The sequence below is a fragment of the Podarcis erhardii genome, assembly GCF_964252035.2.
Source record: "Podarcis erhardii genome assembly, chromosome: 2".
Taxonomy (NCBI): domain Eukaryota; kingdom Metazoa; phylum Chordata; class Lepidosauria; order Squamata; family Lacertidae; genus Podarcis; species Podarcis erhardii.
In genome coordinates this window covers 51,393,022-51,418,161 of record NC_138498.1, presented here as the reverse complement: position 1 = coordinate 51,418,161, position 25,140 = coordinate 51,393,022, and the positions used below count along the sequence as shown (strand labels likewise).

The 25,140-nt window shown below is 41.0% G+C and overlaps 1 protein-coding gene across 10 annotated transcripts in view; it reads right to left on the bottom strand.

Annotated features, from left to right (window-relative positions):
- CSNK1A1 (casein kinase 1 alpha 1) overlaps positions 1 to 24,605 on the bottom strand; it is a gene marked incomplete at its 3' end in the record, with an annotated part of 41,870 nt that extends 17,265 nt beyond the window's left edge. For 5 of the 10 annotated variants that reach the window (XR_014153991.1, XR_014153992.1, XM_081852142.1 and 2 more), the window contains exons 1-9: positions 24,032 to 24,603; positions 23,044 to 23,150; positions 10,907 to 11,033; positions 9,154 to 9,252; positions 6,854 to 6,937; positions 1,972 to 2,111; positions 1,135 to 1,213; positions 459 to 533; positions 133 to 239 (exon numbers count right to left, since the gene is read on the bottom strand). Coding sequence is in view for 8 of the 10 variants with exons in the window: in XM_081852142.1 (XP_081708268.1) it covers positions 133 to 239; positions 459 to 533; positions 1,135 to 1,213; positions 1,972 to 2,111; positions 6,854 to 6,937; positions 9,154 to 9,252; positions 10,907 to 11,033; positions 23,044 to 23,150; positions 24,032 to 24,154 (941 nt within the window). Of the gene's footprint in view, positions 1 to 132; positions 240 to 458; positions 534 to 1,134; positions 1,214 to 1,971; positions 2,112 to 6,853; positions 6,938 to 9,153; positions 9,253 to 10,906; positions 11,034 to 23,043; positions 23,151 to 24,031 lie in introns of all 10 variants that reach the window. The other 5 variants (XM_081852138.1, XM_081852143.1, XM_081852141.1 and 2 more) reach the window with 5 other exon arrangements.
- Positions 24,606 to 25,140: the final 535 nt, after the last annotated feature.

Below are 25,140 nucleotides of genomic sequence, written 5' to 3'. Positions count from 1 at the left end.
ATCCTGGTGAGGGCTACGGGTTTCTGTTAAAGCTGATAAAAAGTCAGCAGAACTTTTTTTCCTAGTTCTAAGCACTTGCTAGTTTATCACTGTTATGCTCAAAGGTTTTGTGGTACCCTCAGCCCCACTGACCTGAAAAGGATACGGAATAACTGCCTCAGATACATGTAGTCAGGAGCCTCTTCAAAGCGCAAGCCACGACAGTAGTTCAGATACATTGCAAATTCTGCAGGAAAACCCTGCAAACAGAATTAGTCAAACAGTGACTTACAGAAAAGATTCTCGTAGGTCTTAAATGCAAGACATCAGTTCTGGATTATTGCAAGTTTTGTTTTTTAAGAGCGGAAAAACAAGGAAAAGAATTTATATTGTGTCTAAGAGTTCTTGGCTACTTTACTAATGAAAAGATAGCTCCTTGCCAAAGCAGTTTACGTTCTTAACAACAGCTTTTCTCTCACCTTACACAAAACTTCAACAGGAGTAGACATCTTCTTTTCACTAATCTTTTCATATTTCTGTTTCTTTGTTGCAGCCTGTGGGACACATGGATAAATATATGGGACACAAGGACAGCTGCAAATATCAGATGGACAGAACCTTGATGGAAAAGGCTTTATATGAAATCTCCAAGTACAGTGGTACCTCAGGTTACATACGCTTCAGGTTACAGACTCCGCTAACCCAGAAATATTACCTGGGGTTAAGAACTTTGCTTCAGGTTGAGAACACAAACAGAAATCATGCAGCGGAGGCGCAGCAGGAGGCTCCATTAGCTGAAGTGGTGCTTCAGGTTAACAGACCTCCAGAATGAATTAAGTTCTTAACCCGAGGTACCACAGTACCACAATATATTGCAAAGGAAATGAAGGTCAATCTGGTATTAAGTTTTGAATGTAGCTGAATGCCATTTATTGCAGTCTAATGCCTACATCATATGGTTATTGTGCATTAAGCATACTGTGTTTGTTTTATTCAAGGTATGTGGAGAAAACATTTGACACCATGGAGTTATGAGGACTTTTTAACAATTGAGCCAAGTATACAGTACTATGTGTAGCAGTGTTCTCTACTACACTAGTGGGAGTGATGGATTGGGGGCAGAATATAAACCTCAAGTAAAATTTCATGACATACCTTTAATCCTTGCCACGGCAGGCTGGTTCTGTTAAAGTACATCAATACGTATCCTAGTGACTCCATATCATCACGACGACTGTGGAGGAAGAGGCAGGGGTTTTTTGTGTGTGTGTGTGGTTGTTTTTTTTAGTTTATGCTTAAAAGGTATAAAAGCACTTGCCACCTGAGGACTCAGCATGGTTTGAAAGGAAGCTGGTAGTCAATAAAACTGCCAACATACCAATACATAACCTGAGTTATAAACAAATTTAGTTGTTTGGGTTCAATGAGATTCTACATTTGATTTTGGGAATGAGGACCTAGAAGTCTAGAAGCAGAATAGTACCACAAGATAGGAATGTGCTCTAAGCAGAGTTTAGCATTTTCAATGAGTCATGGAAATCTACCTAGATGATATTATTCAGCCATCTTTCTAGAAGCAAGAACTAGGCAACTAAAATTTAAACAACCAAAATAGTTTTAAACATAGTAAGAGCAAGCTCTCCCCATTCAAAACAACTGGAATACATAGAAACCCAAACACTAGCAGTATAATACTTTACCAAAACTACTGAACAGAATCTGGGTTTGGGGAATTTTACATTGTGTCATCCAGATGGAAAGAAATGGATTGTTTTATTTGTAAAACAGGCTTTGACAGATCCTAGTTTACTGAAATTGTTGTGAGGGAATCATTTTAACAAGAAGATACTAAACCGTTGAGAACATTTAATCCACCTTCATTTCTTAGCTAATTTCTTTAGCTAGAAATTAAAATTCATTTAGGTTGTGTCTATTCAAGATCCCAAATATTTACAGCTTCTAGCATCATTACAGAAATTGCTTGGACCTTACCTCTGTTCAATGCCGAGATGTGCATTGATGCTGGCGTATCTGGCTGTGCCAGTGAGATTTTTGTCTTCTCTATATGGTATATGTTGCCTTGTCCTGTTGTCCCGGTACTTTTTGGCCAACCCAAAGTCAATAAGGAATAACTTTAAAAAAGAGAAAGAAACGATTTAATGGATTCCAGCCAGTGCGTGGAAACTACACCCATGTCTTTAAAATGCATTTGTTAGAAACGTTGGATCTAACAAAATCAAGTTTAGCTATAATTAAGCCTAAGAGGAGCACTGTCGTATGTATCATAACTAATCCAAACAAAGAACACTCATATTCCTAAATTGGCTAAGGAAAAACTTCATACTATACAGAGTGAGAATTAGGTGGCAGATTCTGCACGTATTTTACCTAGCAGCAAGCCCCATTGAACTGGATGCTTACTTCTGAGTAGATTGAGTCATTGGTCTCAAACCTAGGTATTAGGTAAAAAAATTATGAACTAGGAAAAAGAGAGGCACAATTTTATTCATTATATTCTGGCGTTAGTTTCTCAAATAAATTTGCTTTTCTGCCATTTACTTATTAGCTCACAGCTAATCTACTCAGATTTTTCAATTTGCTTCCCTGATGTTTTTGTTATTATTTTCCCAATCAGTCACTAAAAATTATAGCTTACAACTTGAACCGAAGTTTGTTTGTTTCTTCCACTCTTTCCTTTTGTTTTGTCTTTTTAGGCTGTAAGCTTGAAGGCAGAAATTATGTTCTTTTTAAAGTCATTTATAAGCTGCTCTGGGTACCTTTTTTGCTGAAGAGCGGGATTAATTTTTTTTAAACCACTACCATATTTCACCGCGTAATGGTCACCACTGCATAACAGTTGCACCACCCTTTTGGGTACCTTAACATTTGTTCCAAAAGTATTCACCGCATAATAGTAGCAGGGTATAACTCTGGTGCGAGCCAAGGGTCAGCACAGCAGGCTCCTGAGGGGGTGAGGGTGCGAGTCCGGGCCCTCGTTGGCTTGCCAGCTGGAGGAGGACAGGCAAAGCCAGGCCCAGGCTGCTGTTACTGCCACCAACCTGAGCTTGCACCCTGGGGCCACCCCAGCCAAGAAGAGGAAGCAGCAGACGAGCAACCACCTCCACCGCCCATCCGTGATTCCTTCCTCCACCTCTGCACGAGCGAATAGCATTGAAAGGGAATGAGAAACCCAGGAAGAAATAACTTTAATCGACAACTGAAGCCGCCTCCTCTTTTGACAGAACTTCGCACAGGGAGAAGGCAAGATCTCGAATGGAAAGGACAATGTCTGTGCCGTTTGCTTTGTATTGCACCACTGCCCTCTTAAAGAAACCGGAGTCCATAGCATGTTGTTGCTTCTTACTGTTATTTCACCGTGTAAAAGTCGCCACAGTGTAATAGTTGCACCCTCACTTTTTAAAAGAAAAATCGGCATAAAAATGTGGCAATTATGTGGTGAAATACGGTAGTTAAATACATCCATGGTACAATTCAACATTTGACTACCACAGGATAAACCTCTTACCAACTTTTCTATACCAAAGCAAGATGCAATTCCTGAACTTCGATTCATCTCATCACAGACATCTCGACTAGTATGTAGGAAAGGCCCTTTATATACAGGCCTTTTCTGGGGTGTATCCTCACTTGTAGAATGATTTCCTCAGGGAGGCTCAATATTTAGGCACCAGGCAAAAACATTCCTGTTCTCCCGGGCCTTCGGCCAATTAAACAATCTAAAAGGTAGAAGTAAAGGTATAGGACGCATGGACGGTTAAGTCCAGCCAAAGGTGACTATGGGTGCGGCACTCATCTTGCTTAAGGCTGAGGGAGTTTGTCCACGAACAGCTTTCCGGGTCACGTGGCCAGAATGACTAAACTACTTCTGGCACAATGGAACACCGTGACGGAAGCCAGAGTGCACGGAAATGCCGTTTAACTTCCTGTTGCATTGGTACCTATTTATCTATTTTGGTGTGCTTTCGAACTGCTAGGTTGGCAGAAGCTGGGACAGAGCAATGGGAGCTCACCCCGTTGCACAGATTCAAACCACTAGCCTTCCTATCAGGAAGACCAAGAGGCTCAATGGTTTTGATCACAGCACCACCTGCTCCCTTTTTTAAACAATCTATAGCCTTTTAAATGGGGTGGAGGTGATTTTGTTTTTTACTATGGCAAATTTTTTTGTATTTTTATATTGTAAACCACCCTGCGATCTTCAGGTGAAGGGAGGTAGAGAAACTTAATAAATATAAATAAAAATAAAATAGAAATAAAGTAACAATAATTTATCAGCTTTGGCTCTATGGAGAACAAGTTAGAAAAGACCTATAGACCTATACAGTTGCAGCAATATATGTTTAACCATACTTAACTTTTAAAGTGTGCAAATTATTTAAATTATACTAAGTTTTTAAGTCAGACTTCTATACCAAGTAAGCAGCAGATTAATGGGGAGAAATAATTCTCCTAAAAACTCTTCAGAAGAGAACACCTGATAGAAAACTAAGTTCTAATATGCAAGTTTTTACTTTAAAAAAAAAAACCAAAAACTAGTTCAAAGCAGTTGTCTTTTTCAGGTTGCCAATGCCTTTACGGATATACTTTGTAATTTATTTTCCTTGGTTTCTACACTTATCACAGTTCAATTGAGGCATATAGAACCAAGAATAAGGACAGCAGCATTTAAAAAGAATTAAGAATTGTTTCAAGCTATGAGCAGATGCAGACAAAAGTTCTCTAATCGTCCATCACAAATGAATAACTGGAAGCAACTACATATAGAATGAACTACTGACCCAAATGAGTAATTGTCACAACTTGCAATTTCCACAGTTATCAAATACTACTCTGAATGTCCTCCTCACTACTAGCATAAATGACAGACTGCTTCACTAAAACTTGTTCAAATGTTGTGATATACAGGTACCAAGACAGGGTCTTCAGAGACGCATTTATGATGTAAATCAGGCATCCCCAAACTCAGCCCTCCAGCTGTTTTGGGACTACAACTCCCACCATCCCTAGCTAACAGGACAGTTCAGGGATGATAGGAATTGTGGTCCAAAAACAGCTGGAGGGCCGAGTTTGGGGGTGCCTGATGTAAATGATCAAAATCTTATCATTAAAACTTCTTTTCTGGACAACAGTTTTACTGATAAATGCAATGGGGAAAAAATGTTCTTGATCTAAATGAAGATGCTATTTCAGACCAGCAGTTTGGGGCTTTTCCAAAATGCCTCTTTCCATACTAGCACAAAATAGGTGGTCTTCATTTCCATGTGAGTTTTTAGGGGAGAACTCACTTAAAATTACTCTCATAGGAACCTCAATCTTTAGTGAGGCTAGCACACTAATATATGGCAGACTGGAATACAAGACCCTGCATATTTTTCATCTGCAATACATTCCTTCATTTCTGATAATTTTCACTAAGAGAGTGAAGCAATATTTTGAAGCAATATGCATTAGCAATTTGGATCATGTGAGGCACCCAATTCTGGAGATGAAAACACCCCCTCCCAACCATTTCTGAAAGAGTATGACCCAGTGGCAAAAGGCAGGTGAATGAAAAAACATGGACTTGTTTTCCACACACCCTCTTCCATGGCAATAAACCTTCTGAAGCTCGTTTGCAAAGTTTGGCTCTCTGCTGAGGAGGGTGTTGAAAAGGAATGTTACCAGGCAAGGAATAAGGCTGTGGAAGCCAAGCTGCTTCAGTTGCAAGTGGAGTACTATGGGCCAAATTAGACACGGCAATGAATGAATAGTGTAGGTTTTTATTTTTTTATATTTTGTAGAGAAAGTAGCAGGCCGGGGGCTCTTAATTAGAATCAACTTTGTCTACTTCTCTGGTCCCAGTCCAGACCAGAGACCGACATCACCTATCTGCACTGGAATAAAAGTTCCCACCAGAGCTAAATTTTCCTGTCCAGCACCAGCATCCTGACACAAAAGCATCACTAGTCATAAGTAGTAATATTCATGAGTAGCACCATACTTAGGCCCAACTCCTCCTTCCCTTTTCAACAACTAAAGTAATTTTAGAGAAAGCTAAGAAGTTAAAACTCTTAAATTGCACAACGCCCAGGGCTTACAGTGTAGCTTTAGAAACTAAATAACATCCATTTGAAGTAGATGTTAATGCTAGCCCAAGAAGAGACATCATCAAAAGATAATCCATTTTACTTACTGCATTTTCAAAACTTAGGTCTCTAAAGAAGTGGAATAAGGTTCAGCCTTAAAAAGCAAATGAAAAAGCTGCTTAAGACACCTTGTGCCCATTTTCTGGGATATAGCAAAGCTTTAAAAAATACAAAACTACCAGTGATCTATGATCAAATAATTCTGTTTAAATGTACCACTGGCAACAAGATGACCCTTGTCACTTATTCTACATTTGAATAAACCATCAGAGCTACTAATACACAAGGAAGAAGTAGAGTTTGTCTTGAATGTTTCCAAACCCGAAATTCATTTTTTTCAAACAAACATCATGCTGTCAATGAACGGGATAAGAGGCCTCCTACATCCAGATACAGACCATGTACATTTAAGCAGGCATATGCGATTCCCTCACAGCACATCCTCCTTGCTGCTGCATTTTTGAACACAGGGCTTTCTCTCAAGAACAAGAACATTAGAGTAGTTAAGTGATACTTAACTTTGTTCACATTTTAACAGACAGCATAAGAACCTTATAGTTTAAACAAGCGCCACAAGGAAGACGTCTTAGTAATGTTACATGTTTGCCAAGTATGTCTGAATAATATGCCAACAAAAGGTGCTTTTTGCAAGTCTACATGTTTTCCGAAACAAAACAAAAAAGCATATGAGTTTGGGATTGAGGTTGGAATAGGAGACAGTTTCAGACCTGGTTTAATCCTGAGAAAGATGGGTCCTGAGAAGTACTAACAGTCATGCTTCTTTTCCTCTTCCCCACTGGAGATTCTAAACACTGAACAAACAATAGAGGGTGGCAGTGCATCAAACAGTATTGCTTACATTGCAACAATGGCTGGCGCAGACAGGCAACACCGAGGCGTTAGAGAAAGAATAGGGTAGCCAAATGCCATCCTTCTTCCACCAAGCACTATAGTTTTCCAGAAGAGATAATGTTATCAGGAAAAATTTAGAAGATGTGGCAAGTTAAATTTTGATCATGAGCCACTTCAAAATGACACTGCCTTGAATAAGGGATAGCAATGGCAACATTTGGCTTTTATAAGAAGGAAATTTGGATATAATGTACAAAAGAATCCTTTGACTCCACAAACTGCCCTTCCCCCAAATGACATGTAGGACGTAAATCTTCAGTAAGGAAGAGGTAGAAGGCATTTAGTCACCTTAAGTTCACTATCATAAAGCATGCAGGGCTTATTCTAGCACAGCTCAGAGATGATCTTATGCTAGAAGTGAAATCACGCCTAAATATGTAATTAAGAACAAATTTGAGAAATGCAGCATTCCAATTTTAATCACTACATTTTAAATTCATTTATAATGAAAAAAATCTACTGGAACAAGATTACCATAACAAGCAATCCTACGGCAACTGGTGTGTTTTGAAAGAATTCATGAAAGACACAAAATGTTTACCTCAATTTTTGCTACAGGAAGAAAACTGCATACTATATCTAAAACCAAATTTCAAAAGAGAAAGAGAGAGAGCTCTGCTATTTACACAGACCTAAAGCAAAATTTTATTTAAATTCTGCTTAGATTAAACCAAGGGATTTAGACTCCTATGTCCAGCATTATTTGAAATGTTAAATAGTGGGCATCTGCTTTCCATTTAAGTATTTGGTACAGACTCCAAGTGCCTCCCTGGGAATGAGAAACGGGATGCGGTTTACATCTTCCAATATGATCCTAACAAGCTCACCTAATAAAAGCACAACAGCATTTTCCAGGCTATTCTTTCACTTCAAAGAAAAACAAGGAGCTACAATGCCAGCCCACTACAACTGTCAAGAGTGTGGAGAAAGGGACTCAGAAGAAGAAAAATTGCATTAACTGGTTTAATTGTTCTTGCTATATTTCCAGTTCTTGCCAGAAAGTTAAAGAATTGGATTGCATTAGGGAAATAGAATGTTAAGAGTGCAAAATTTAGAGATAAATGAAATTTAACAGAAATAGGATTACAGGAAGGCATTTTACCTTACTTTTGAGTGCTGCTGTTTTTTCTCACCCCACCTCCCCAATGTTCCTAACTGGTGTACTGTAACTCCTTTAAAACAAAATTCAACAGTGATGGTGGTTGTTTTGTGTTTTGGTTCTAAAGTAATGGTCCCAAGTTGGCATCCATACAGGCAAACAAAGGTAACATTTTATAGCTAGTAGTATCTGAAGAGTCAACACTGAAGGCCTATAAAGAACCAGGTGGGTATCTTGCTCCCAATAAAATAATCAATCACATACATTTGTCCTGCACTTAAGAATTTCTATCCAACAGCATGCTTAATGCACTGCCAATGCTGCCTGTCTGTCCAAGCTCAGTGTAGTTTAATGAATTTTAATCCCACAGTCTAGTCAAGAAAAAAATCCAAGACATGCATCTCCAGCTAAATTAATAAATCATCCCCTTCTAGTAAAAAAAAAAAGTTACAGTACTTTAAGTCTGTGACTGTTATTCTATATCTACACTAACTGCACTTTGAACTTTCACAGGCTTGTGAAAGCAAAGGAAGCAGTTAAGTCAACAGGCTTGTGTTACTACTAGAAGTCAATGGTTTCTCTATAGATTGGTTACAGCCAATTTTAATATCTAGGTAGCTGGTAGTAAAGGCTTCGCCATGCTGGCCTAAATGCAGTTGAGAAAAAGAAATCGCAGTTTATGGTAAGCGGTGCTATTGCAACTCGTGGCTTCTGAATAATCATCAGTATCACTGAACAGAGTGAACTTGCATACTCAATTATGAGTCCATTAAACAACATATTTATTTATATCCTTAAATTCCATAATTAAAATATGGCCAAAGGTTGGGGCCATAGCTCACTTCTGCATTTAGCACTATGATTGAAATTCCTATCTGTTGCCAAATAATTGACAGATGTCAGCAAATAATTGACATGTTTAGCAATGGCAAGCAATTAATTCAAGCTGCACAGCATTTCCATGAACTGCCATTTCAGCATCCTCCATTCTTTCATGCAAAAAAGTATTAGACTAACCTTATTACAGTGACGCCCGATACCCATTAGGAAGTTATCTGGTTTAATGTCTCTGTGTATAAAATTCTTTGTATGCACATATTCAATTCTACTGATCATCTGTGAACAAAAGGAAAATGACCAAGATTACAAAGCTTTTCAAGCAACAATATCTTAGGCATGAATCTAAGCATGTTTTGGCAATTACCTGCATTGTTGCTAATCTTTATGAACCCAAAGACTGCATGTTGGTGGCCAAGAGTTGGTGTGACCACACACTCTCTCACCCTCTTGTGCACATAAACACACACCACACATGGTTTGTCCTCAGCTAATCCATGCAAATCAGATGAGATTTGTGGGGGGTTTTTTTGGGGGGGAGGGTGTTATTGCCTCTTCCTGTTCATCAAATGATTAGGGAAAATGTAAAATGCACTGCCATCAAGGTACTGGGGTGTGCAAAGGGGTAGAAACTTTTCCAACTATCCCAGCACTTTGTTTTCTTTTTCTGCTGCCATAATTGTTGGAGGGTCCAGAAAAAAACTGCTTGGGTAACAAGAACAGGCCCATGGGCTTCGAGAGGGATGGTTAGTTATCCTGACCTACAACATACAAATCAAACCAGACAGTAAGACTACTAGTTTAGTAATGCTTTTGAATGTTAGCAAGTGTAAAACCACCAACAAACAAACAAAAACCCCTGCTGACTCATCTACTCTACAGAGATTGGATATTGAGTTTCTTCCTAACAGTCTAAAAAGGTTTAAAAGGCTTCGTCATGTATGGATGGCATTCATGCTGATGACTTAGAAGAAAAACAATAGACATTTAATCATGCAATTTAAATGTATACTAAAATAACAGATTTAGAATCACAGTAATACTTGTAAAGCATGTCTCCATACAAATGAGCACCTGTCTACTAAACCCAGTATGTCCATATTTCCTGAATAGGAGTAATCCATAAGAACACTTAACTTTAGCAGTGGAATACTTCACTTGCTCTGTTCAGCATGGATGAAGCTACTATGGATCCAAACTACTTCTCCCATTGTATGTTGCAAACTACTTCTTCCAAGCAGTTATTGAACAAATGACACTGTTAAAATGTCAACTCTGGAGTATTTGAGCGTTTCTTGTGTTAGTTTTTATATTAAATGGCTAGTGCTTACTGGCCCTCCAGATGACTCAGTTCAAGCTATTCTAGAAACATATTGCTATCCAATAGCCATTTTACTCTAAATGTAAGAATCTATGCCTTTGCAAATCTCTGCATTATATGCCCATGCTGCAGATCTGTTGATTCTAATGAATCTTATTGAAGCGTTCTGTGAATGTTGGCTTTACTATTTCCTATTTCATTCAGCTTCTGTTTACCATCAATTAATTGAGAAATATAGCTACAATAGGCTCTTGGCCTGAGAAATGTGAACTACTGCACTATTTTGGATGATCTTCCTAGCCAAAGATGCATGCATAACTTCAGTCTTATGAAATTAATATGAAGACTGCAAGTAAAGATATGAGGCAAAACTGTCAATATAGTTGCTTGTATGGCTCCATTAAACAGTTTCTAGAATTCTAATATTGTGTTATATACATTAAATAATCTGCTACTATCACTATTCCTTTTTCTTTCTATCATTTTTGTTTCTATATTCATTTGAGTACATGTAATAACAAGTCATACAGTCTGACCTACTTGAAAGAATGAAATGAACAGCATTTTAAGGCACTGTAATATCCATTGTGTAATGTTCGCAGATTTACATACCTGGTCTGCTAACATAAGTACTGTTTTCATTGTGAACCTTCGAGAACAAAAGTTGAACAGATCCTCAAGGCTGGGTCCAAGAAGATCCATGACTAGAACATTATAATCTTTCTCTTGACCATACCACCTATAAAGAAGCAGAAATGGTTAGGATAGATTGAATGTAACCAAACATAATGTTCATAGCTTGTTTCAGAAAATACTTGTTTTCTGAATATTGTTTTCTGAATATTTAATGAATCCCACTTTTGTAGATGTATTTTTCCGTACAACATTTTAAAATCTGACGGTTATGGTTTACAAAGCACACACAATGCCACATAATGCAGTCAAGGATCAGCACTGCTGGGTAATTTGCCAATCCCTGGAGTCTCCTGGCCCTGTTCCTCCTCCTCACTAGCACAGCAGAAGCTAGACCATAAGGATTTATATGCTGGCTTTGGGAGCATAGACCTCATAAGGCAGCAAAAAAAGTCAAGGTGAACTAAGATATGTAAAAGAATACAGATTCTTAACTATAAGGTGCCAGTGGCATTAAAAACATTGTTAAAAAGCCAGACTGGATGAAATAAATCCTCAAGGTATGTTTGAAGGCCTGTACTGAAAGCTCCCTTTCCCATTCATAGGCAGCTCTGCTAACTGCAGGGCCACAATCAAGAAGGCTTTATCCCTTGTGCCTACCATCTTAATGTCTGGGCAGTCACAGAGGTCTCCACAGTTGATCTCAAACAAGAATGATTGTTTAGGTGAAGGCAGTCCTTTAGATAAGGGACCCCTAAACTGATTTTAAAGGTTAAACCCAGCAATGAGACAATGAAAAGGAGCAGTAGCTTTGCACACCTTGACCTCCCTCTCCCACACACCCCTCTGGAAAATGGTGCTGACTAAGCCCAGAGAAGCAAGTGAATGGGCATCAACAATAGGAGTAAGGAGGACCCACTGTGAGCATCTCTCCTTAAGAACCCTCTAAAATCTAGAATTATCATGGAAATGTAGTTAGATTGCATCTAGTGGTTTTGGTTTAACCAAATCAAAACACTGATCCTTTCAACTGCTGCAGAAAGCAACAACATATGCACAGTGAAATCACTTTCAGGAAGCGCCCTAGATGCATATGTAACAATATTCAGGCATTTTATCTTTCTCCAACACTCTCTAGAATTGAGAAACTACCATGACAGCAACATTTGGTATAACAGAAAGGTCACACTGTAGAGTCACTTAGAAATGGGAACAGACAATTGATAGTCTAAAAATCTGTGTACAAAATAGTTTCAATCATTTCTTTTTTAAAACTGAGGAGTCTAACTACTTGGAGAGCGTAAATTGCACACAGCTGGGAACACACCACAGCAAAGACCACAATACAATACCAAGCTGAAATGCAATACTGAATTCTATGAAAGAGTAAAATAGTGTCTGAACACAGGGAGGCACACCAATGTAGACTTTATGAATGGGTAAAAAATAAAAGCAAGGTCAACATTTCTGAAATCACTATCTCAACTTGCCCTCTACAGACAGAAAGAGCAACAAATCAAGATGGGCATAATAAAATTATTGGCACCAGCAGAAGACAACATATACTAAGGTCAGTTGAAGGAAAATACGTAAGTGAAGGCTGCATGTTTGAAAACTGGCAAGATACAGCCAGTCAACTGACTTTTAAGTTAGACTACACAAGCGGCTGGCACTTGAGGAACCAAGAGGCTCTTTGTCTTGTGGGAATGAAGACACTCAACCCTAGATGCTCCTTAGATGCTCATGTATCTAGAGAAGCAGAGGGGGAAATTACCTTTGGGATTCATACAGGTATTACTATTAATTCCTTCTAGCAATGATTCAAAACTTCCTATACGTACTCAGTATCATGCAAAATTGCATGAGGTATTAACATATTATGTATACTACAGAAATATATCTATATAATTATTTTTTTAAGTCCAGTAGCACCTTAGAGACCAAATTTGTTCTTGGTATGAGCTTTCGTGTGCATGCACACTTCTTCAGATGCTACAGATAGATATTGGTCTAAAATTTACAGATGCTCAGAAACTCTTCAGGAAAAAACCTTAAGAGGAGAAACTCCCCCTCCCACAACTGCATGAGACCACTATGGCACAAGATGTTGAGACAGAATTGGGGGAGGGGAGAACAGACAATTGGGTGGGAGGGAGAAATGGAGTGACTGAAAAGAAAGGTGAGAGGTAGAGACACTAAAGCAGGGGTAGGGAACCTAAGGACCGGGGGCCGGATTCGGCCCAAGAGCATTCTCAGTCTGGCCTGCGGATGGTCCAGGAATCAGCGTGTTTTCACATGAGTAGAATGTGTGCTTTTATTTAAATTGATCTCTGGGTTATTTATGGGGCATAGGAATTTGTTCATACATTTTTTTCAAAATATAGTCCGGCCCACCACATGGTCTGAGGGACGGTGGACCGGCCCATGGCTGAAAAAGGTTGCTGACCCCTGCACTAAAGTATACAAAGGTTAGACGAACCATCACGTTCTCTGGGTAGGTCACTTCCAGGTTAACAAGAATAAACTATTTAAGTGTCTCAAGAGACGGAATTGAGAGCTGTCTGTAGACATCAATTGATAAATCAGTTCTAGGATTGGGCATGAGTCAATCTTTCCACAAACAAAAAACTACAATGGGGTGGGCTGTCCCAGAGCAGCCCAGTGAGGAATAAATGAAGTCAGTGGGCATAGAAGATCAACTCAGGATTCAAGGCAATGTTTAAAACATCTTAAACATTTACATTTGTGGCATGTGTTATTAGCTAAATGCAGAAGTGAGCTATGCATCCCATATATGGGAAAAGGGAAATAATATGCAGAGTAAGTTTTAACTTACACAATACTCACATCTTAAATGCATCTCTAGCAACTTTCAGACAGGCAGAAAGTGTGAATGACAATAGTGATTTCACCAGGGGTTTATATTTAAAATGCATCAATTACATATACTTCATGTTTACCTAAATAAAACACTGAAAGGGCTAGTCAAAGTAAAATGTACCCAACTGAGACCATAAATTAACACTGAATTTTTTGAAACTATTGTGATTATCCAGATACAGTGGTACGTGTAGTTACGGACTCAATCCGTTCCAGGATGCCATTTGCACCCTGAAAAGTCCATAACTAGAGCACGGCGCAATACAGCACTTCTGCGCATGTGCAAAGCGCGCAGAACGCTCTGCGCACGTGGCGAAACCCGGAAGTGTGCCGCATTTGCAAGCCAAAAAGCCAAAACATGAACCTAACGCAACACGACTTAATATATATATAACATTGAAAGCAGAAGAAAATGTGATGTTTACTTGTGTTCAAGTACTACTTCAAGCGGGACGCGGGTGCCGCTGTGGGTTAAACCACAGAGCTTAGGACAGTCGGCAGTTCAAATCCCCATGACAGAATGAGCTCCCGTTGCTCAATCCCTGCTCCTGCCAACCTAGCAGTTGGAAAGCACGTCAAAGTGCAAGTAGATAAATAGGTACCGCTCCGGCAGGAAGGTAAACAGTGTTTCCATGTGCTGCTCTGGTTCGCCAGAAGCGGCTTAGTCATGCTGGCCACATGACCTGGAAGCTGTACACCGGCTCCCTCAGCCAATAAAGCGAGATGAGCACCGCAACCCCAGAGTCAGCCATGACTGGACCTAATGGTCAGGGGTCTCTTTACTACTTCAAGCACTTTTTCTTATACTTTTAACATAACACAAAGTCTAGACAGGATAAGTCAGACGTCAAACACAAAACGCACCCAAACTCTAAGGTGTGACAACTATCTTTTGAAGGTAGTTGCACAATTAAACCACATATTTCAGCAATGCAAGCTAGTAAAGCCATACCTCATTTTGCTAAATTCTGCCTTGCAACTAGTCATCTAGCAAGAGGCAATTGTGGGTCAGAATGCATGCACAATAAGATAACAGTCATTGACACTGTTGGAAAAAACACAGTAATAAACCAGAGCAGGCTACTGTCTCAATGCATCTACAGACTAGTTCACATGAAACTTCCCTATACATTCCATCAAATGGAGAACTGACTGAAATTCAGAGAAACAATATTAATCATGGCTCTTTAGCCCATAGTTTAACTTGGAAGGAAGGAGTAGTAAAAGGCAATGCATTTCCAACCTTTTCTCCCTCCAACACACTGAGCAGCTGCTCTCATTCTGTTAACAAAGGATTTAGCCTTACACAACAGAACTTCCCCCTCCTGCACACACACCCTGGGGGAAACTCCAGAACAAATTGGGGGGGGGGGGGATGAGAGGGGGAAAGTTCCACTGTGCAAACAGAAATCCTTCCACTAACGGAATGACTGACTTAGCACTACTTTGGATACAAGTCTAAGTCCGGGGATGAGAGGGCATAGTGTGAACACTTGGTGAAACCTTCAGAAGCTAAGTTAATGCTTTGCCAAAGAAAGCAGTCTTAGGTCTGATCAGCACCTGGAACCAAGACCTATATTACCTATGTAACCCTATGTATCTACTCCAGAAATTCATGATAGAGAAGAGGAGGAGTTTGAATTTGATATCCCACTTTATCACTACCCTAAGGAGTCTCAAAGTGGCTAACAATCTCCTTTCCCTTCCATGAGGTGAGTGAGGCTGAGAGACTTCAGAGAAGTGTGACTAGCCCAAGGTCACCCAGCAACTGCATGTGGAGGAGTGGGGAATCGAACCCAGTTCACCAGATTACAAGTCCACTGTTCTTAACCACTACACTGGCTCATCATATATTTAACAAAATAGTCTTCTTCTTTTTAAAAAGGGTAACTTGAGGAAGTTAAACATGATTAATTTGCAAGCATGCTTCTCTGCTAAGGTGAATCTGGAATAGCAAAAATGCACAGTGTTCAAAACTCCCATTGTTCTAGGCACATTTTGCAACAGGGAATTTCATTAGCATGAGCCGTTTCTGAGCTCTGGGCGCAGTACTGCACCTAAGATTTCAGATTAAAACTGCATAGTGGAAGGAAAGGAGGAACTTTCGCTGCCTCCCCACTTCCAGCTACTCTCTCTGGAGAAGAGACCCTCTTAAAAATATTGGGGGGTGGGCAGGGGAAAGACTAGACCATGTGAAAAGTGAACATAATATTTTAGCTGCAGTTCATTCATTTTCAGCTTTGTATTCTTGTTATTAAATAGCGCACCTAGACATTCCGTTGTTGAGCCCATAATCTACGTTTAAGGTGCCATTTAGCTCCTAGCTTTCATATTCCAGGTTTTAACACCAGAAATGCTCTGTCTCCATCACCTGGGCTGTTTGGGCAATCTATCCCCTTCCCCTAAACAAGGCACTAGCTCAGTTTTTTAGAGTGCTGATAACACCACAGTTGTGGGCTCAATCCCCATATGGGACAGCTGCATATTCCTGCATTAAAGGGCTGGACCAGATGATCCTCAGGGTCCCTTCCAATTCTATGATTCAATTATTCCTGGAGCCAATTATTCACTTCTGCAAATGGAGATGATGCACTTTTGACCCCTCAATTTATGCATTCCTATGTATTTCACATTTGTATGACTAGGAACAGAAAAACCTGGGGCACCTAGCAGTGTTTGAAATTAGCCAGGTACATTTTGGTAGTGGTGTTGCGACTACGTGGAGATTTCTGGGTGCCAGGTTGGTGACCAGAGTTTAAAAACCTCTGCCTTAGTCCATAGTTAATACCACTTCCATTTTCAGTTTGCGCGTTTCTCCTTCTTGCATAATGGGACAAGTGAATTGTTGTAAGAACAAGCTATAGTCAAGCAATGTAGTTGAGATCATAGAATTGTAGTCCTGGAAGGGACCCCAAAGTTCATCTAGTAAAGGCAAAGTAAAGGACCCCTGGACAGTTAAGTCCAGTTGAATTCGACTATGAGGTCCGGCGCTCATCTCCGCTTTCAGGCCGAGGGAGCTGGCATTTGTCCATGGACAACTTTTCCAGGTCATGTGGCCAGCATGACTAAACCACTTCTGGAGCATGGAACACCGTGACAAGTGCCAGAGCGCATGGAAATGCTGCTTGTCTTCCCACTGCAGCGGTACCTATTTATCTACTCACACTGGTATGCTTTTGAACTGCTAGGTTGGCAGGAGCTGAAACAAAGAAGCAAGAGCTCACCCCATCACAAGGATTTGAACCACCGACCTTATGATCGGCAAGCCCAAGAGACTCAGTGGTTTACACCACAGCGCCACCAGGGTCATCTAGTCCAACCCCGACGAAAAGACATTCAGTTGTGATGACAGTAACCTAGATTTAAGGTGCCACTTGGCACCTAGCTTATATATCTGAGTTTCTAACAATGGCACCTAGTCCTCAAGCCACCTAAAAAATTGCCACTGGCACTTAAGAAATGTTTAAGAACTAGTTCACGGTCAATGAATTTGAAACATTTCATTCAAGTTGTCCTTATGACAATTTTCCAAAATTATATGGACATATGAGATTTAGAACCAATCCCACCAATGTTTTGTTTTTTTTACAAACCTATTTTAAGAGAAAAGACAATATTTGATAGCCTTCATTCAACAGCCATAAGCAAAGGTACACAGACAGTTTTTGTAATGAAAATGCATCTTAACCCAAACCAATCAAAGGTTAGATGCCATGACTCCACCTTTTCAAAATTGTCCGTTTAATGCCTTCCCTCTGGTCAGTTTGAAAGAGTACTGTACAGTCATACCTCTTCTTGCAAACGCATCATGTTGCTTTTTTGGGGTTAAGAACATGGCAAACCCGGAAGTGTTTACTTCTGGGTTTTACCGTGCGCGTGTGCGCACACACACCTGCAGAAGCGCTCTATGGCGCTTCACACATGCACAGAAGCCCCACTCTGGTTACAGACTTTTCGGCGTGAAAACGGCACCCTGGAACAGATCGTGTCCGCAACCAGAGGTACCACTGTAGTTTTGTTTCTTATGATGAAGTGGTAGCAAATAGGATAACCATAGAACAGGGCCCAATATTCAAAGGTCAGCTTAAAGACACACACAAAATCCCTAAAATGCAAATCCTTATGTTATGCGGAAGTCAGTTCCTAGAGTTTCCAAAGCAACTTATCAAACAGTGCTAGGAGCAGGTTTCAGAAAGGGATGGGGTGGGGTCATTTCAGAAATCCTTTCATACATACAAAGCATGTTGTGCAGCCTTTTTGACCAGGCCTGTAACAAGTCTGTATGTAGAAAGAAACTGCCCTGATGCTCCTAAGGACAGAACAAGGGGGACCTGCAAAAGGAGTGTTGCTGTATGGAGTGTTCCTGTTCAGGGTTACAGCCAGATATACCCTCTTCCACTATATTCCCCTCCAATTGCCTCCCAAAGATGCTCTGTGGCCAGTGAGCATGCTTAGCCGTCACTGCCCTGTTGATATGTGTGTGGACTGTCCCTCTCGTATTCCTTACGGATTGTTTGTATATCTGCAAACCCTGTGGTTTCTCTGATCATACTGATACCTCCCCTCTTGGTTATCATGGGCCCTGCTTTTGCTGAAGTCCTATCAATATTAACCAGCTCAGTTTGCTTTTAGGAGAGACAAAAGTTTCTAATAGCAAAGTTTAGTGTCTATAATCAAACTAACATGATTTTCATTCTGATATTAGTTCTCTACAGGCACTCTCTTATGTTACATAAACACATGACGGGGGATGCAAAGACAAGTCTCTTGTTTGACAATATTTTACTAGACTATGATTTAGACTTTTTAAATTTTTTGAAGTATTTATGAATACCTTTTCTGCCCACAAGTAGCTATAATTTGTAAAAACAGTATAAAGACATCAGTTAAAACTAAATAAAACTTAACACCACAAAACTACAGAGTTGAATTTAAAATCCATCAAAAGCCAGGCAAAGCAAAACAGTATTTAGGGTTTGCCTAAAGTTAGGAAAAGATGGTGCCAACCTGACCTCCAAGGAAGGCAAGTTTCACAATTGGGTGCTGGTACAGAAAAGACCCTGTCCTGGGTATCCATCAACCTAGCCTCCCTTTGTGGTGGCACATACAATACGGTCACTGATAAAGACTGTTAATTTTGGACAGGAGGCCATCTTTCAGATATCAAGTATTGGTATTTGTGAAATTGTGTTGTGTTATATTGGGTTGAAACCAGTCTAAGTTAGTTGCATTAGGGTCCTACTGAAAACTGTATGAAATGTTAGTTAAGACTTAAGTCACAGTTATTTCACTGGAAACAAAGTGCAACTAAATTTTAATCCAAGCTATCATTCGTCAAACCAAATAATCATTTGCAAAAATAATATAACAAAAAACATACTGGAAAACCTGTTCAGTTTCTCCAACACAAACTATTTGCTGCAAGAATAAACTAAGAGTGCATATGCTTTCTTGTGCTTCATGTATTTTACATGTGAGGAACGGAGCTGTCTTATTACTGATCTTCTAAGTTACTCTGGGAACTTTTGGCTAAAGAACGGAGTAAAAGTGTTTTGGATAGATAATCAATAAAATAAATCAGAAATTACAAAGCAGAGCCATAATGCCAACCAAATCAATGGAGGAATAAATAAATAAATAAATAAATCACAAATTCATTCATCCAGGTGATGTACTTCAATGTTTTTAAAGGCCATCTGGTTCAACCCTAGCTGATGAACACTATAGCATTCCATGTAGTACAGCCTGTGGAAGGAGCCCACCACTTTCCAGAGCAGCCTGTTCCACTGTCAAACTGTGCTAACCACAGGTGCAGAACTCAAACCATGATCTGAACATCTAGTTGCACATGCAGTTACAGTGGTGCCTCGCAAGACGAAATTAATCCGTTCCGTGAGGCTCTTCGTATAGCGGTTTTTTCGTCTTGCGAAGCAAGCCCATTGACAGCTTAGCAGATTAGCGCTATTAGCGGTTTAGCGGCTTTTAGCGGATCAGCTGATAAGCGGCTTATCAGCAGATTAGCTGATAAGCGGCTTAGGGCTTAGGAAAAGGGGGGGGAGGGAAAAAAAACCCTGCAGGAACTCGCAAGACATTTTCGTCTTGCGAAGCAAGCCCATAGGGAAATTCGTTTTGCGAAGCGCCTCCAAAACGGAAAACCCTTTCGTCTAGTGGGTTTTCCGTCTTGCGAGGCGTTCGTCTTGCGGGGCACCACTGTATTCCTAATGTTTAGCTGAAATCACCTTTCATGTAATTCAAACCCTTTGGTTCGGGTCCTACTATCTGAAGCAACAGGAAACAGGCTCAATCCAATCATGTGACAGCCCTTGGAAGTATTTGAAGAGATACCATATTGCCTCTTAATTGTCTCTTTTCCAGACTAAACATACCCAACTCCATTAACCTTCACCATCCAGTTTGATTTCATTTTCTAATCTCTCAGAATCATGCAGCTATAGTTTTAACTTCATATTCACAGTGCAGCAGCCTCTGGAGGCAGAGCAACAGTAACTGTCAATTTAGACATCACATCACATCCATTAGCACTGGCCATTTGGCCTGCCAACTGACTGAAATCATGCTTTTGTCAATTCAGACAATATGCAAAATTACAGTCTTCCTTTAACCATAGTTTGAACCATCTTCAGCCATTAGCTACACATGGGGTGGATAACCTGTTCCCTTTCATTTGTTGCCAGGCTCCAACTTCCATTACCCACCATAGCCAATGGTCAGGGATGATGTCCAGCAACATCTGGAGAGTCACAGATTATTAAGCCCTGAATTATGCAATGATCACAAGTGCATGCCATGGTAATCAATGTTTGAAATTTGCCAGGAGCACTTTGCACCTGGTTATCGGCCATTTGCAGCCAAATGAAGATGCCCGGGCACCAGGATGACACCTGACCAACTGGGGGTGCAAGCCTGGGGATCCTTGGATCTTGACTATTTTCATACACTAGCAACACATCCAGCAGAATTACATTGTATTTTATCTGCACAATCATAATGAATTTCAGGAACCAAATAGCTATATTGAAAAATATGACTTTTGAGGCATCTAGCCCCAAAACTGCAACTAGGCATTCTGTTTTGGAAACTGTTACCCTGGTTTAAGGAGCCATTTGGTGCCTAGCCATATCTGAGTTTTTAACACTGATGGTAATCCAACAAATCACAGTAAACAAAGAACATTCCTTGACCTATCATTGCAGTTTGCTTGGTGCCAATGAATCACAATCCGTGATTCAGATGTAACACTAAGCAGGGGATCATAGTTTGCTTCCACCCAACACAAGCACAATGGAGAAAATTAGGCACAATTGGCTTCTGCACAGGTAGCCATAGTTTATAGCTTACAATGTGAAAACACAACCAGCATGTGTAGTTAGCAACATGCAAACAAAGAAGACAACAAAAACTTCAATGATTACTTCTGAGATGAAAGAACAGTTGCCTCGGCAAACATTCCATATCCTCATAATAATTTATCATCATTCAACCAAATCAATTTCCTTTACTGAAAGAAGTCACCAATTACTTCATTATATACATTTACGGAATTGGGTGGCTAAAGTATATTCTGCATTTCCTAAAAATATACTTCCATTAATGTTTTATTATTTAAAAACAACTGCCAGGTTTAATAAAGCAAAAAGTAAAATTTAAACAATTTAAACTAAAAAATAGCTTCACTAAACAACATGTAACTTCATACAATCCAGTGGTTTTTAAATGACATCTACAGTTCTTCATAACAAAATACTGGCTTTCAAAGCAAGATCATCCAATTTTCAACCTTAGCAGCAAAAATTTAAATAATATTATGCTCTGCATCTAAGCACAGGCCTGAATAGAATCTTATCAAAAGTGAAAACTCCATCAACAGAATGCAGAACAGCCAAATCTACTACGTAATAAATGCAGCTTTATTCCTACAGTTGCACAATGTAATTAAATCCGGGGGGGCAGTTGCTTCATACAAGTATGTCATTGAATAATTCTGTATCCATTCAGTAAAGGACTTATGTAGGTTACAACATGGCATTGTAGTTTATGTAGTTCACAAACTTCCAGCAGCAGAAGCCTCTTATGACTAAGACACCAACATTTCTTACTGGTTTACAACCCAGTTTTTAACTACTTAGAGAATCGAATTGGAATATCTACAAGAAGTGCCTTTACTAAGTTTATTTTCTGCTTACACATGGTTCACTTTGATTATGAGGTACAAATGCCAGAAGTCACAGAAGTGAAATGTAAGAGTTCAGAATGTCCAACCATTTCAAAAAAGGTAAGTAGAATAACCATCCTAAATTGAAACCATTTACTGTAGTCTCTCCACTTGCCAAACTTATTACTAACACTATTCATAAGCAAAACCCAATCAGATTATTTTTTTCAGATATACAAGGTATTTAACAGTACTGCCTGATGTTTTAGAGCACTAGCAAAGAGCTGCTAAGAGTCTTGACTCAGAATCTTTTCCTTTGTATAAAGTTTTTTTTAAGTGCTTTTTATGAGCTTCACAATAGAAAAGCAGACTGAGCCGCTACTTTATTTACTCTCCCACTAGCTACTAGTTCCATCCATTACAAGACTGGGAACCTCTCGAGTAGATCTCACAATGAAATTCCATTTTCAGAAGAGAATAAAAGGAAGGAAGGTGATTTAAGCAGCAGTGCGTAATTAAGAGCTCAGTGATGCATATGTCGTCAGCAACTGTAAGGGGCTTCCACTTTCTGCACTCTTCCTTTCCTCCCCAGTCCTCAGAAGCCCCAATCTTTCAAGATACAATACTGATGGTAGAAGGGAATGGGAGCGAGGTGGGAAATTAAAGAAATATATTCCACTTCTTGGGAATGTTTAAGTACTGACATCCGCCATTTTCTGAGCAGAGGAGGAAGACATGTTGGAACAAAAACACAAAAGGGAGCAGCCATTTCCACTGTTCTATTCCAATCCTCAGAGTAACCAGTACTCCTGTTTCAACTACTGCCATATTCTCAAGTACTAGATAATTTTGTTGGTGCAGAGATGGGGAAGGGAAACAAGCAGCTGGTAGGGAAGGATCCTTCAAGATCTTTTTCTAGATGCAACTTGCTACCACTCATAATAAGGCTTATTTCAGGCAACATATATGTATCACTTCCTCCAGCAGTGAAAAACAAAATACACTCATCCTTTGGGGAAAAGAGATAATGACTACTTTATCTCCCAAGAGCTATAATTCTTACCGTATGTGAGGGATGCCAACTCCCCCTTGCAGAATCTTGTATAGTTTGCTTTCATATAGCAGCTGGGGATGTCTGGCCTTCTGAGACTCCAACTTCACAGCTACTTCCTGCAGTGAAGAGGGAATATGGGTCAGAGATCCTATTGGAGCAAGAGGACTGCATTTCTCCATTACAGCATATTTGAGGGCATGGGAAAGCCTTCCACAGGAATATCCTGGTAAGTGAGAAGCTCCGCAAACATATTCCACACAGTGCCGACTTCTGTAAATATCCATCCTAGGGATACTAACACTAATCCATTATTCCCAGAAAGTGTTTAAACACTTAGATGAAGGTGCCTTCATTGCCTCTTGAACAAGGTAATTGTGAATGCCAGAAATGAGCTTAGGTGCAGTTTCTCTACAGATCACATAAGGATCCCCCCCAAACAATACAAATGGCCTCTTTATCCATCTATTACCAGGCAGCCTGGCGTTTTATGTACTACAAACACTACTAAGCTAACGATTAAGAGAGTCGGGGGGGGGGGGAGATAACATTTTCAAAACTGAACCAAGCATTGCAGACTCATCACTGCCAAGACAGGATAGAAACCCTATTACAAAAATACAAATCAAAACCCTACACCGTGAAGGTGCTCATTATGATTTGTCACGATCGTGTCCTTTCCCCCCCCCCAAAAAAAGAACCTAAGAAATAAGTTCCAAAATAAAAATGAGGAGGGAAAAGTCCGACGCTACTATCTATAAACCACTAAAGCGGAGAGAAGGCGAAGGAGAAGTCAGAAACGGCCCTCGACATAGGGCGAAGTGGGGGCGGGCAGACTTTGTGGCAAGAGAGTCCGGGGAGCTTTTCCTGGCGCTTTCCCCCCGAGTTGATGCTCTGCCAGGCGGGGAGGGGGGAGGAGCGAGAAGCGACCCCTCTTCTCTGACGCGACGGGGGGAGCGGGGGGGGGAGAGAAGAGGCCCGGGCGCCCGCCGGCCCTTACCTCCCCGTTGGTGATATTGATGGCCAAGTATATGTCCCCGAAGGAGCCCGAGCCGATCTTCCGCACCAGCTTGTATTTGCCCCCGACGATGAACTCGGCCTTGGAGCCGCTGCTGCTCGCCATGGCGACCGAGGGAGAGCGCGAGCGGGGAGGGGGGGAGCTTGTTCACACGTCGAGCGCCCGACTGCCGAGTTTCTCCTCAAGGAGCCCCCGCTACGAAAAAGCCAGGATTTCGAGGGGTCTGTCGGTGGGAGGAAGAAGAAGAGGAGGGGGGAAGTGTATGGAGGATGGGGGGAGGGAGGGAGGACTCCAGTCCCCGAGGCTCCGTTCGCAACCAGGCCCCTTTGTAGGAAGCGGACGTCCCCCTCCACACGCTTCCGCGGCTGTCAGCGCTCTCTCTGCCCTCTCAGGAAAGGCAGCCCTGAGGGCTGGGAAGGGAGGGAGAAGCTCGAGCGGATCCGGCTGCTGCCGCCGCCGCCGCCTGGCGCTTCATTCGGCCGCCGCCGCCATCTTGTCTGTCTCTCTCTTGCTCTCGCTCTCTTTCTCTCTCTCTTTCGCTGCTGATATCCAGGACACAAAATGCCTCCAGCCCGCGACCGACGCTTCTTCACCGCGCAGAGCACTCTGGGAAACAGGGGAGGAGAAGCGTCTCTCTGCGCATGCGTTTCCCGGAGGGAGGACAAGCAGGAAGTGTGCGTGATCTTAACGGCTTGGAAGGGATCGGCTGGTTTGGCGCATGCGCAGAAAGGCGCGGGTTGTGTTTGCCCCCCCCTTAAAAGTAGACCCGCCCGTTAAGTACCGTAGGCAACTCTTTGAATTACGCAGTTTTCATCGCGCCACACACGCGGTTGGGAGGGGCAGGAGGAGACAAGAAAGAAAGAAAAGTTTAATATAGCGTATAGTCCAAGAGAGGCTTCTCGAAGTGACTGAAGCAACCGGTTCAAGCCCTTATACTGTAACTGGAATGTGCCAGGTGTGCGGGGCTTGATCGTTTGCTTTTTATCGCGTTCATGCATTCCGCCGCCTCATGTAATCCCCACAACAACCCTGCGGGGTAGGTTAGTCTGAGCTTCATGGCTGGGTTGGGATTTAAACCCTGGTCTCCCAGG